This window comes from Anastrepha ludens, chromosome 3 (genome assembly GCF_028408465.1).
Source record: "Anastrepha ludens isolate Willacy chromosome 3, idAnaLude1.1, whole genome shotgun sequence".
NCBI lineage: Eukaryota > Metazoa > Arthropoda > Insecta > Diptera > Tephritidae > Anastrepha > Anastrepha ludens.
In genome coordinates, this window is record NC_071499.1 from 75,521,711 (window position 1) to 75,536,771 (window position 15,061).

At 35.9% G+C, this 15,061-nt stretch overlaps 1 protein-coding gene across 4 annotated transcripts in view; it reads right to left on the minus strand.

The window, feature by feature from the left end:
• Positions 1-3,285: 3,285 nt before the first annotated feature.
• Positions 3,286-15,061, minus strand: part of LOC128858226 (annexin B11) — a 50,491-nt gene continuing 38,715 nt past the window's right edge. For 2 of the 4 annotated variants that reach the window (XM_054094307.1, XM_054094306.1), the window contains 7 exons: positions 11,788-12,375; positions 9,443-9,583; positions 5,797-6,037; positions 5,481-5,710; positions 5,195-5,404; positions 4,113-4,181; positions 3,286-4,036 (listed from right to left, as the gene is read on the minus strand). In XM_054094307.1, coding sequence (XP_053950282.1) covers positions 3,971-4,036; positions 4,113-4,181; positions 5,195-5,404; positions 5,481-5,710; positions 5,797-6,037; positions 9,443-9,583; positions 11,788-12,375 — 1,545 coding nt within the window. In that variant the 3' untranslated portion in view covers positions 3,286-3,970. The remainder of the gene's footprint in view (positions 4,037-4,112; positions 4,182-5,194; positions 5,405-5,480; positions 5,711-5,796; positions 6,038-9,442; positions 9,584-11,787; positions 12,376-15,061) is intronic. The other 2 variants (XM_054094309.1, XM_054094308.1) reach the window with 1 other exon arrangement.

Consider the following 15,061-nt stretch of genomic DNA (forward strand, 5'->3'; position numbering starts at 1 on the left):
GACAAAAACCAAAAAAAAACTGTTATAAGAATCCTTCAACAATACAAGTAAAAAATTTGGTTACTTTACTACACTCTCCTTAATGCAGTCCGGAGCTGAACTCTATTGAGAATCTCTAGACGCATTTAAAGTCGTAAATTTCGCAGATCTGATGACAGAGGTGCATATGGAGGGGAAAACTTTTCCAGAGTATATGAAAAATTAATTCAATCGTTGCCCTTTAGATATGTTAGCACATAGTGATGCGAAATTATTATTATTTGTGGGGAAACAAAATACTGCCAATGTAGTCCAATTTTTTGATTTTGCTTTGATCCTTTAGGATGTCCTCTGTGACGATGACCTTGGGGGTTATTTCGTTCTTTATTTCGCGCCCTGTATTTCAAGAGCAATTAGTTTTTGTTCCCCTTCAAGATAAAAAAGCACCCGGATTCGATTTAATTACAGCTGAGGAAGTTACCCTACATAAGTTTGGTTAAATTAGTAAAGTTATTTATTCATTCAATTCATCTACACTATGTTCCAACCTTGTGGAAAGAAAGGATAATGATTCCAAAACCGAGAAAATATTTACATCTTGTTTCCTCATATCGACCAATCTTGTTGCTGCCTCAAATGGGTAAGCTATTTTAAAAGCTCATCCTCGAACGATTGACGCCAATCATCGACTCTAAAAACTTGTTACCTTCGCATCAATTTGGCTTTCACAGTAAACACTCAACGATCGATCAGGTTCACAGAATCACAGCCGAAATAGAAAAATCTTTTGAACAGAATAACAAGCAGTATGCTCGGACGTCCCAAAAGCTTTCGACAAGGTTTGGCATGTCGGTTTAAATAGCAAATATGGAATTTCCAAATATTTTACACCTAATTTTTGTAACGCTGTGAAGAGTTTTCCATTTCCTCATCCATCACACAGGGCGATATCGTAGAAAATCCGCTTGGCAGTCAATGTGTTAACCCGCCACATCCTCAACTCTACGTTGGGCACCCGTATATGGCCAAACTTTTTTGACCTTTGACGTGAATTTAACATATTTCTATTATAGCTAACGACTTGAGCTTCCAGGTAACTTCCTAAAATTTAATTTTCTATTGATTTATGAATATAACCTTTTAAAAAGGATCCTCGAACAGAACGAAATAGCCAAACTCGGGTATCCAACCGAAGGTTTAAAAAAAAGGTGTCCAACAGAGGGTTAACATATGACTCGATTTTTGCCTTTTCAGGAAAAGTAGAGAAACGACTTAAAATAAAAAAAAATTGTAAAATTTCGGTTTTGTCTCTACCTCAGGAATGAATATAAAGAAGGAAAAAATGTGAATTGGGTTGTAGAGTGTTACTTGAGCATTATTTACTCTCAACGAATACCTCTATTAGGTGAACAATTCCCTTGAGCGTTTACTTTTTTTACCAAATTTTATGTATCGCAAAAAGTTACCCTTTTTTGAGTGGACACCTCTCTTGGATGCACAAAAGCTGATTGACGGTGAGTGCCCGCCCAAGCGAAGCTTCAGTGTACTGTGCCTTTCGTGGTGTCGAGTTTTTGTTTAGGTTAAACATTTTTTTTAGGTTAAATATTTTATTAATTTAATCATATTTTTAGGTTAAACAATTATTTTGATTTAAAATTTTTTTAAAATCAAATTTAACTTTTTTTAGCAGCTTACCGAAAAATTTTTTTTGTTTTGCAATTTAAAAAGTTTTTTAAATACATTTTCTATTTGTGTTGATTTTTTCATTTTTAATTAGCTTTTCGAAAATTTTTTTTTCTAAAAACTTTAATTTATGTTAATTGAATTTTATGTACTTTTTTATGCATTATTATTTTTTATTTTATTTTTTTACGAATCTAATTTGTTTTACTAATTTTTTTATTTAATTTTTTATTAATTTTTTTCTTTATTAATTTAAGTTTTTATTTTATTTTTTTTAAATTAATTTTATTATATATATTTTTTTTCATTATATTATATACCTGCCTTCCAAATGATTTTTGCGCCCTCCTGAAGTCGTATCTGAGCGAACGCCACTTTCGCGTTAAACAAGGAAACGAATACTCTAACCTTGAAGAAGCAAATGCTGGTGTGTCGCAAGGAAGCATTCTTGGTCCGCTCTTATACCTTATATATACCAGAGACTTGTTGATACCCCCGAATAGCTTGATCGACACTTTTGCCGACGACACTGCCATCCTAGCAATTAGGAAAAGTGCTGAAGAAGCTGCAGCCAAACTTCAAATTGCAACAAACGTTATTGAAGCATGGACGAAGACTTAGCGCATAAAATTGAACAATGCCAAGTCAGCGCATGTAAGGTTAGGTTAGATTAGCCTGGTTGGCGTTAACCCATGCATAGATCTTTTGGTCCCTAGCGATACCAGATGGAGACCGACTTCTATGAATACTGAAAGTAGCTGCCATCATACATCGCTTTACTAAAGGAGATATAGTAGCAGAAGGAGAACAAAAAAAAGCATTTTGCAGATAGGGACGAGCCGTTTATTGTCCGGGAAATAAAGAAAAATCCTCCCTCAGTGCTCCGAAATTTACGAAGGCGGTTGAGGAGCAATTAAATATCCACGTTAATCCCGAAACTGTACGAAGAGTTCTAAGAAAGCTCTGGTGGAACGGCCAGAAACAAGCCAGTTATTAACAAAAAAAAATCGAAAAAAGGTTAGAGTTTGCACTCAAATTTGTTCATACGGATATGAGTTTTTGGCAAAATGTTCATAACGGTGTAATGCGTTGTAGAGACTATAATGTTTTTTTAGGTTCTATTTACAGACGAAAGTAAATTTAACTTATTTGGCTCTGACGGTAAGAGGATGGTATGGCGTCAAAAAAACTCTGAGTTTCAGCAGAAAAACCTCACTCCCAGTATGAAGCATGGCGGTGGCTTCGTCATGGTTTGTGGCTGCATGGCATGTGGTGGAACTGGAAATCTTCAAGATATTCCAGGAATAATGGATAAATACGTTTATATACTATAGACATTTCAAAGCAAAATCTTAACCCAAGTGTCGAAAAACTAGGGATCGAAGGCGGCTTTTATTTTTACCAGGACAATGATCCCAAACACAAACCGTTTGTTGCGCGGGAATATGTATTATATAATTACCCCCACGTATAGGAAGTACCACCGCAGTCTCCAGATATAAACATTATTGAAAACTTATGATTCCATCTTGATCAAAACCTACGGAAACATAGCATTTCGTCGAAACAAAACCTTTTAGTGTGGCTCACTTTGACTGTGACTCACTGTAGTTAAAACAAATCTTATCTTGGTTTCTATTTTTTCGCATGTATTTATTTTTCATATTTTTCAAAGATCAAATACATTCAAAATAGTAAATTTGCATGTAAGACACAACAGTTTCAAATGACATTAAAAATGGGCGCATTAATACAAATTTGGAGGATTCCTTAAATAAACACTTGGTGATTTTCAACAATTAAATGCATGTTGGCATTGTCACGAGTAGGTATACGAGACGTGAGATTAATTTAAAAAAATTACTGAGGTTTCCAGCAATTTCCATTTACATATTTAATACATATAAGAAAAATATATCTTAAATATGCGCATATATGCGCACATATACATACATATATACTTATTATTTTTTGTTTTTTTTTCATGTTTGCTTATGCAGTGTACATAGTCGATTTTTTGGAATATGAAAGCACACTTATAAAACTGTGCGTAAGCGAAAATAGGATAATAGTAATATTGAATGAAGAGTTTACTGCTTTGAACTACATATGCATATTCGAAATAGGTTTACGTATATACATGTGTATATATGTATTCCAATAGGCAGATACCTAGTTAACATCAAGCACAAAATTTTCCTCAATCTTCATATATAAAAAAAAATTAATTGTAGTTGTTACTCTTATACACATTTGTGAAATATATGCAAGCATGTGTTTGTATTGAATGAAGCGCTGATTTTGGCATTTAGGAGGAGCGTTGTTCACCAACGAGGGCGTATAATGCGTGCTTGTAGTGACCCGATGTGTCACCCTATAAGAAGAGCAAATAAATTAGGATTAACTTTGGCAAAACAAAAAACAAATTAAGCCTTATGGCCTCACACTACCTTGATCCAGCTTTTCAGGCTCTTGCCATACATGCGCTCAAATTGTGCCTTAATATCAGCCAAGTCAATCTGCAAATATGACGAGACATATATGTAAATATATGTGTGTGTAAATAAAGGGTGATTTTTTAGCTATTATCTTTTTAAACAGTTGGTGTAAACAGCTGACGTACGTTTCGTGTTTTGCTTCACTGTTAAACATCTTCAGTTTGGTCTATAATTTAACCATGAATTGTCTTACAAACGAACCACGCTTGCAAATCATTGAATTTTATTATAAAAATGCGTGTTCTGTTAAGAAAGTTTAAGATCCACTTTTTTATCGAAAAATTGTGTTCAACGACGAAGCCCATTTTTGGATCAATGGGTACGTAAATAAGCAGAATTGTCGATTTTGGAGTGAAGATCAGCCAGAAGAATTGCAAGAGCTACCAATGTATCCAGAAAAGGTCACAGTTTGGTGCGATTTATGGGCTGGAGGTATCATTGGACCGTACTTCTTCAAAGATGCTGCGAATCGTAACGTAAATGTGAATGGTGAGCGCTACCGTGAAATGATATCCAACTTTTTTTTTTGCCAAAATGCAAGAGCTTGACTTGCATGACATGTGGTTTCAGCAAGACGGTGCCACATGCCACATAGCACGCGTAACAATGGACTTGTTGAGAGGCGAGTTCGGTGAACATTTTATTTCACGAGCGGGACCTGTCAATTGGCCACGCAGATCGTGCGATATAACGCCTTTAGATTATTTTTTGTGGGGCTATGTTAAAGCTCTTATCTATTCAGACAAGCCTGCTTCAATTAACGCATTGGAAGACTACATTAAAGCATTTATATGTGAGATATCGGCCGAAACATTGGAAAGAGTATGCCAAAATTGGATTAAGCGTATGGACCATTTGAAGCGCAGTCGCGGTCAACATTTGCATGAAAAATCTTCAAACATTAAATTATGTGGACTGAACTATCGATTTAAATAAAAATTTCATGCATTTTTCTGAATTTTACGTGTTTTTTTTTTTTAACTTTCCTATAGCTCTTAAAAAATCACCCGTTACATTGCGTTTTCTCAACTCACCTCCGAACGTGTGATTATGACACGTATCAACTGTTTATCATTCGTACCAATACCAGCCATACTCTTGTGCAGACGCGATGCAAAGTATTCGGTCTTATTGGTGACGCACTTGAATATAGCAACCAGACCCTCCATTATGTCACCAGAAAATTCTTTGCGTATGGCTTTTTCCAATGTGTGACCAGTCATTTTTTCATACTCTTGGAAAATCTAAAGAAAAGTAAAAGACAAGAAATCAAAAATGCATAACAGCGACTAAAAAAAAGTATTTTATATTTCCACCCACCATTCGCAATTGTTGATAGTTACGTTGGCACAAAATCATATTGAACATGCTCTCATCGGTGCCTACACGCAATTCGCCTGCCTTGAGCAGTTCACGAGCATCTGATTGCGCTGCCGCTGGATCCACTTGACCACTCTCATCTCGTGCTGCGGTACAGAGTGAGACTAACAGGCGCTTAAAGTTGCCGGAAGTCTCCGATTTCAATTCGGACTCCAAGTGAGCACCATACACTAAAAAAAAAAAAAATAATAATGTAAAGCAATTATCTGGACAAATTAAACAAAAAATTTAGAAATAGCTAAGAAATGGCACTTACAGCGCAAGTACTGATTCTTGATAGTGTGTATTTCCACGTTCGACAATGTGCATAGTATTTCGATCAGCACATCTTCATCCGTGCCGATTCCCGCCATAGCATCGTTCATCTCGGCGCAATAAAAGTCCACAATTGGACGCAAAAGACCGACAAGCAATTTTTCGAAATTTCCACTAGTCTCTGATTTAACATCCTCGATGAGGTCTTTGCCAAAATGTGTTTTGTATTGGCGTTGAATCTCCTACAAAGAGCAGCAAAGGCAAAGAGAACAAAGAGAATTTATTACACCAGTTATAATGTATGTATGTATGTAAATATGTCGAAATTTGCGAAAATTTTAAAGCTAATCGGGTTGAAAAATTTGTACTGCATATGGACCCTAATATGGCGAGAAATTTTTTTTTTAATTAAGATAAAAAATAATTTGAATTTGAGTGCTTACAAATTATCATAGTAACAAACTTTTTATTTTAGCCGAGTTCCAAACCTTCGTAATCACATTTCTTGAGCTTTACTAGCCAAGACAAGAGCCATGAATAATAGAACACAAACAGTGTACACCGTAGACAAAAGCCATAACGGTATAAAAGCTTTCCTGCTGTTATTTTATTTGCTTGTTGCCACCTGTTTGAAATAATTCCCAAAAGATTTACAAAATTGAAGCTTTTCCCGTAGTTGATGTGGAATGCTTTTTCTGGCCTCTCAAAACACACTGGCCAAACAGATTTTAATATACAGCGCCGAGCATAATTGAGTGAGTGATAATTTTATTTTAATACACATTTACGAGAGTTTTCGATATAATTTTTTTTTCTTCTAATATTGTTCATTCTTTAATCAAAACTATATTAATCACACTTTCAAACTTCACACAAGGTGGCGCAAAATCAATCAACCTATCAAAAGAATTAAAACTTTTACATATTTAAGGGGGGAAACCGGTTTAGATCGATTAAAAAAATCGATTTTTTTTTTATTGCATAAATCGTTAGTATAACTACTCAAGAATATGTTGTAAATTCGCATTATTGCCGATTCTATGAGCACTTAAGTGACTGCCCTTTGGTTCCGCACCGTAGCGCGCGTTAGTTAGCTAGCTTAAAAAGTTATCGACCAATCGTTCTAAAAACTTTCGGGATTTTATCTTTATTCAATTCTAATTTATATGAACCGAATTCTGGGATTATATTATTATTTATAATATGGTTTTTTAAGCAAAATAGATGAAAAAATATGGTACAAAAACTACTTTGTGTTCAAGCGCCTCAAAAGCATGCAATTTTCAATATTTTTTTACCACAATTAAGTTCATATTCTTAGGAAATATGTTCTTAATAAAAAAAAAAATGCTGTTGATTTCAGAGAAAAATTGCATCTTCAGGAATTCCCACCAGCAAGACACTCAGATGGCGATCGTCCATGGACAGCACGCTCTAACGCCACTATCTCCCGCGGAAATAGCTTCAAAAAAATTTAAAAGTGTACCTAAAACCATTAATAAAATATCCTCTAAACTTAAACAATTTCTGATTATTCCTTCTTTCTTCTAAAAATTCACGAAAAACACCAAAATTTTGGCCTCCTAATATGTAAACTTAACACTTGTACAATAAACTGTGATGAACTGACCGCGTATAAGTCAAAATAAAGATTTCCATCACTCAAACCTATTTTTGCTTTTTATTTAGTGAAAAAGTTATTTACGAACAAAACTGGATGATTAATTTTGTTCCACCAAAATTCAGAGAAATTAAGCAGATTTTCATTTAAATTATGAACTTTTTAATCTAAGTTTTAGAAAAATTTCGGGAATGCTGCCTTCAAAAATGCCAGTTTGAACCGGCTAAGGAATTGAGCTGATTTTAATAGAATTTGGTGATGGCCTATGCGATTTTTTTCATATAAAAAGTGCAATTTATACAAACTGTATTTGACTGTTTTTCGTTTTTGCAAACGATCTTGAGCATTCTCTTCCATAAGAAATAAATTTTTGTACGGAATAAAATGCAAAACTGCGCTCAAAACAATTATTAAAAATACAAACGACTTTTTAGCCGCTTAAAATTACACTTTACTAAAATGTCATGAGCCATGTTAGGGCGCATCCGAAATTCGTTTTAAAAATTCTAATTAAAAGGTTCAAAATGTCGATGAATACTTGTTAATGTTTTATAAACTTTGTGTAAAGTTTCAAAGTTCGATTTACATGGTTTCGATTAAAAATTTTAACTGGACAAACTTTAAAAATATTAGAAACGTCATCATGCTCTCAGTTATGCTCTCCACTGTACACACCCTATGATCAGAAAGTACCGAGAATGTTTAATTTAAACGAACCGCGCACATGGGAACCGGTCCATATGTTTTCCCTATGTTGGTAGGACTGTAAGACACACATCTGCTTCTTTTTAGGATCCCGCCATCGGATCATTAGTGTCTGACTGGCCGGCCGGAAATGTGGGCAAACAATTCTTTGATTTTGAATGATAATAAAGCGCCATCGCACCGAGCCCAAATTGTGCTGGATTATTTGACCAAACACCATCGTGCCAGTAAATACCATCGTGCAAGCACCGTATTCACCTGATATGGCCCCGTGCGTCTTCTTTTTGTTTCCCCAAGTTCGTGGAAGGAGATTTCAGTCGATAGAGGAGATCAAAGAGAATGCGACGAAACAACTGAAGGCCATCCCTTCGTCGGCCTACCAGGGGTGTGTTGCTTCAGACGGGATATATTTTGAAGGATATAAAATAAATTTGCCTGAAATTGAACTGTTTTGCTTTATTTAAACATTCCCGGTACTTTCAGATCATAGGATATGTATTCAAGTCAGTGTATGTCTTTTTTAATGAATTCGTTGAAGAAAAAGCTTTTTCTAATAGCGGTCGCCCCTCGGCAGGCAAGGGCAAACCTCCGAGTGTATTTCTGCCATGAAAAAGCCCCTCATAAAATATATCTGCCGTTCGGAGTTGGCTTGAAACTGCAGATTGATCCATTTGTGGACCAACATCAAGACGCACACCACAAATAAGAAGAGGAGCTCGGCCAAACACCCAAGGGTGTACGCTGTTGGGAGAAATGCTGTTATTATTGGTAATAATTAATTTCTCTTTAAAATAATTAAGTGACATATGTTAAAAAATGTATATTTTACAAAATCATATTTGACGTAGAGTGCAAACAGTTGGAGAGGCAATGGCAAATTGAAGCAATTGTCGTCGTTGACAAAACACTGAGTAATTCTCGCTTGGCTAAAAGTATTGCTTGTCAAAGCTGTTAAAATTCAAAGAAAAATTGCTATCGTTTTGAAATAAATTTACTACAAGTCGAATGATTTTAGACGAATTGGGTCTGTTAAAAAAAAAACAAAGCGAAAGATCAAGACTTAAACGAAGCAGTTTACACTGCATTAGACATTTGAGGCCAACAGCTCATTTGCAGCGTCTAAGATTCACAAATATGTAGGATCTTGATGTTCTCAATTTTTTAGTACAATTTGAGATACTTTTATAAAATTAAGTAGCTAAGATGAATTTGCAAGCAAAACAAAAACCTTTTGCTACCACATTTATTTTATTTGATTCTACGTAATAAAATACCAATAAATTAATTAGCTTCTGTTTAAATATTTATTTTTTTTAGTTACCTGACGCTGTTCATTGGAACGGCGGCAAATGATGTTAATCAAAGCATCCTCATCAGTGCCAAAACCTTTCATTGCCTTGCGCAAGTCATGCGCATCCTTCACCGGGTCAAAATTTTGTGCGGGGAGTACAGTTGGAGTACCCTGAAATAAATATTGAATTCATCGTTTGATTAATGGAAAATATATGGATGCAAAAAAAAAAATAATAATAATTGAAGTTACTTGTTAAAGCAAACTTAAAGATTAAAATGAAAAAATACTGAAAACTGCATACAAATGAGGCACAATGCAAACGTATAGATACATTTACAGGACAATTTTGCAAATTATTTCTACTTAGGCTATTTTTTCTGGTGAATTTAATTACAAAATATTACTACTATCTCTGCGTTATTGTGGCGCTCTGGCAATACCAATATCATAAAATTCACCATACGGTGTGGTAAAATTATTTACTCATCCAACAATAGCAGCCTCAGCTGCAACGCTGCTCATAGATAATTTGATATGAAACTCTGACGGTACAGTTATGGTGTTCACACTCACCAACGTAAACGTACGCCCGTATCAGCTGACACGATGAAACTAATGAGAGCCCATGTAAATGAATTCTCAACACCGTTCCGTTCCGTTCCGTTCCGCAGTATCGTAGATGGTTCTTTCGTCGTGACAGCTGTTACGGTGTACGTTTTTACGTTGGTTGGTGTGAGCACTATTAGTGATGATCGCAGATATTTATAGACCTGTCACAATAGGTCTGTTGCATCCGTTACTGCAACGCATTTGATTGGCGTGGTATGTCAAATATACAGTGGGGCCTCAATGAGAGTATTGCCGTGAATAAACAAAAACAAAAAACAGATTTTCTTGCCTTGAAAGCAAATACAAGATTTCCTTGTGTATCATATAATGAAGTTTCTATTGGTCGTGAAATATATAATATATATTTATGTATATACAAATATATACAAAATTAATACTTATTGAAGAGAAAAAGGTGCAAAATATTGCTTTAGCGAATCGCTAATATTACTTTTCGGTTTACAAATCCATCAAAGAGTCGCTATCTACAGAGTAAGCAGATACATAGCAATGAAACTTCCAGGTACTATTGAGCACAGAGGGAAAGAGTACATCGTCTTCTTCATAGCGTCAGAGTCCTTAGTGAACCATTGCTTCCTTCACAGCTTCTCGATTTACAGCCACTTCCCTCAAACATTCCACGCGCATTTTCCTAAGATCAGCTTCCACATCTTCTAGCCTCCTTTTCCTCGGGTGTGCCCTTTTTCTATCTCCAATTAGGCGAAGATCTAGTGCCTTTCTCGCTCTGATCGCTCCCTTGCCATTCTAGCCACATGTCCCAGCCATCTAAGTTGTTGAGACTTAATAAATCTTATTATAGTTTCTTTCTTAACTATGTCTTCCAGTTCGGCATTAAGCATAATGCGATAAGTGCCATCTGCCAGCATAAGCGGACCATAGATTTTTCGGAGCACTCTGCTTTCAAAGCACTTTAGCTGTTTGGTCTTGTTAGCTTTCAGCGTCCATAGTTCACAGCCATATGTGAGCACAGGTCATTTCAGTACTTTAAACATTCTCACTTTTTGATTTTTTTTAAGAGTACATACTAAGGAAAATAGTATAAAAAAAACTGAGGTGTGTTTTTTAAAGTAAAAAAATTAAGATTTTTTCATACTCTTTTAACAAAAAATTTAAGGTTTTCCCAACAAAATTTTTTCAAAAGCTTATTTTTTACTAAAAACTAAAACAAAAAATACAAAAACAATAAAATTAACCAAGGATATTTCACTTTAACAAACTCTATGCTAAAAATTTTCAAAATGGAAAAAACCTCAAAATTATTAAAAAATTAATTATTATTAAATTATACTCAAACCTACAAATAAAAAAATTTTCAGAAAAATTGACGGCAATGTTTAAAAAACTTGGATCACTTCGCATGGAATCTCTTCTTCGCTCTTATTCAAAGAAATTTTGAATAAAATTTGTACGGAAAAGATTTATTAAACTACTTAAATACAGACTAGACCAATAATAGCTGAAATGTTTTCTCAACATTATGCAGATTAAAACGGAAAATATTAGCATACACACAACTTACATGCTAAGGTGTACATAATTTGCCTTTTAATACATTTCATTTCAAATATTAAGCAACACTTTTTAAATCGAAATGCAGATCAGGGCTGTAGTGTATCTTATTTCAACTATGTAGATATATGTATATGTATGCACTATGTATGTTTGTACTGTATAATTTGTATATTTCTAAGTAGATACATATGTATGCACGTATCCATGCATGAGCTTTATTTTACACAAACCTCTCTAGGGGCAAACGGTTGATGATGGTGCAGCACATGACCCTGACGGTGGGCCAACTCTTGGAAACAGTGCGCTATATTCCCGGCTGGTGATTCATAGCCGACCGAAGTCGGTACAGGCGTATATCCATGCGTTGGCGCATAAGAAGGATGCGTAGCCGGATGCGTGTAATGTGCAGTGTGTGATGGATAGGGCGTAGGCACTCCTGCGCCACCGCTACCCGTACCATGGGTGGGCGTCCCCGATGCTGATGGGTAAGGTGCTTGCGCATGTTGGGGATTGTGTGGGTACGAGGAACCTGGATAAGGTGCACCATGCGGTGAACCCATGGGGGGATAGGGCGCTTGATGTTGAAGATGATGCGACACATTGTTAGTAGAAGGATATGGTGTCTGATGGGGTGAGGGCAATGGTTGATAATGCAAACTATTTTGATGTGGCATATGTTGCGGAGAGGTGTGATTGGTGTGATGTTGCGCAGGCGCTATCCAACCAGCGCCAAAGGGCACACCAACTGGCGCGCCGGGATTGGGATTGTTCTGATTGTTATATGGCGAATTGGATTGTGGCTGTGGCATGCCGGAACCCTACAAAAGATGCATGAATTATTTGAGAAGAAACAAACTGATGATGAAACAAAGTGATGGCTGCATAGAAAGCACTTGAATTGCTCAATTTGGGTGTGTTTTTTTGTTTTTTCGTCTTAGCTAAATTTTGATTACATTTGCGTTGTTCACAATTTTACAGTGAATAGACAAGTGAGCAATGGACAAGTTGAAAAATGTATATTTGTATGTATTTACATTTAATTTTAACAGCATTAAAAAAGTGTAGCAGGAAAGTGGCAAAGGAAATGGCCCATGAACCGGAAAGGTGTGATGATTGAGTGGGTGCGAAACTGACGATGGGAGCGAAACAAAATTTGGTGATCTCGTTTGTTGAACTTACAATCACATGGGAACAAATGAATCATTCAGGCAGATCTTTTGTTGATTGTTTAAGTTAAAAATAAAATTTGCTTAGTCATCACGTGAAACGTTTTCTTTTTATTTTTGCTTTAACACAAAACGCACAATGTTTACCGGGTGGTGCAAATATAAGTAACTTTTTCGAAATAAAATACTAGATGAAGTAAAAAGTTTCGAGCGCTTTAGTGAGTCATATCTCACGATGCATATATGTATTGCCTTACGGTGTTGTTGTTGCATTAACATAAATATTATTTAATATTCCTTATAAGTGTTTTTCAAATGTTACCTTACTTGGCCGAATACAAATGCTAGTCATTCCGGTAACGTGGTAACACTTTACATCGAGTCCTACTTTAGGGCGGTTTAAAGGTAGCATTAAGCTCAAAAGAAAGTTATTTATAAGTTTTGTGCTTTCTGAATTCAGCTGTATATTATAGCGTTCCAAAATGGCGGTAAAACACGCAAAAACTCGACGCCTTCTTCAGTCGCACTTTGACGAAAATGAAAGGGCAGAGCAGGTGGCCAAAGGAGCTGGTGTTTTTTTGTGGGCTCAATGCAAAATTAACGAGGTGGTTTCAATGATTTAGTTCTGGTAATATGAACGCCGAAGATGAGGCACGATTTAAAAGGGCCGATTTTTTCAGACCTTTTTGAAGGTTTCTCGCTCTACCTTGTGAATGTCTCTGACCATATTTGACTTAAGAATCGTCATAGTTTTTGAATTGTTCGTATAGTATTGACCTTTGACAGCATTACTCAAAACAAGAATTAAATTGAAGTTGCGAGGCAGAAAATTGGCATCGCCAAAACCAAATCGACATGTTTAATGAACTTAGGGTGCAAAATATGGATTCAAAGATCAAACAAAAAAAAGAATAAGATTCTCTAGAGTTCATAGCCTTAATTTGAAACCACACAAAGTGGGTTGTGATCATTCTGCAACGTTGAGCGAACGTTTTCTAGCAGCACCTCAAAACAATTAGCCAATAATGTCATTACTCCAAAGTCCACATCGAACTACCAATCTCTGCGGATGCATTGGCTTTTCGTTAAACTCGTGCGGTTTGTGCGATACCAGTTACGAGTCAATATTCCTTAATTCAGTTGCACATACTCGGCCGCAAGAGGCACAATATTTCATAGAACAACGGAAACGGTGTGTATTATTCACTTTTAAGTGAGTTTATTGAATTTTTTGTTTAGACGCGCATACAGCTCGTGCAGTGGTTACTTCATTTCGTTCAAACCTGCTGAACGCAGCTCTACTACTAACTTTGGAAATAAATTTAAAAGATTTTCTAACCCAAAGTGATTAATTGCATTCCGAATGGGTACTTAAGATATTCACTTACTATCTTTAAGTCTCATTCTCACTCACATGTACTATATGTATACAAATAAACGGTGATTAGATTATAGGTACTTTTTCCAATAGCGTTTTTTTGATAGATCACGCGAGACTACTGTCGAATTAAATACATAATTTTTTTCAGTATTCGTTGACATTTCGCCTCAACAACGTTTACGGATCGTACAATTGTATAACGAAAATCGACGCTGTGTGAAAAGTGTTCCTGGTGAGGTCAGGCCAACTTATGGTGTTTAGCGGTGAGACCTATTTTTGGCCGAATGGCTACGTCAATAAGCAAAATTGCCGTATCTGGACTGAAGAGCAACCCGAAGCCATCCAAGAACAGCCATTACATCCATTGATAAGAAGCGTTTGGTGCGGCTTATGGCCTGGAGGAATCATCGGCCCATATTTCTTCCAAGACAAGACTGGCGCCAATGTAGCAGTGAATGACGCGCGCTATTGCGTCATGATAAACGAATTTTTTGTTGACGGAAATTGAATCCCGTTATCTCCAAAAGATTTTGTGCCAACAAGACGGCGCTACTTGCCATACAGCCCTTAAAACAATGGATATACAGCGTCGTCGGTTCGGTGAGCAATTTATCTCTCACCTTGGACCAGTGGATTGGCCATTAAAATCATTTGATATCACACCTTTGGACTTTTATTTGTGGGCGTGTGTAAAGTCTAAATGCTTTGTGGATAAACCAGCTTCGATTGAGGCATTCGAAGCCAACATTACTAAAGTTATTCACGAGATACCGACCGAAGTCCTTCAGCGACCAATTCAAAATTGGTTTTTAAGGATAGCCGAATTGCGGCGCAGTTGTGGCCAATATTTCAAAGGGATTATCTTTAAAAAATAAATATCATGAATGGTTGTAGACAAAAATAACAAAGATTTCCCAATTAATTTGAATTTTCGTCGTTTTATTTCAATTTAAAATC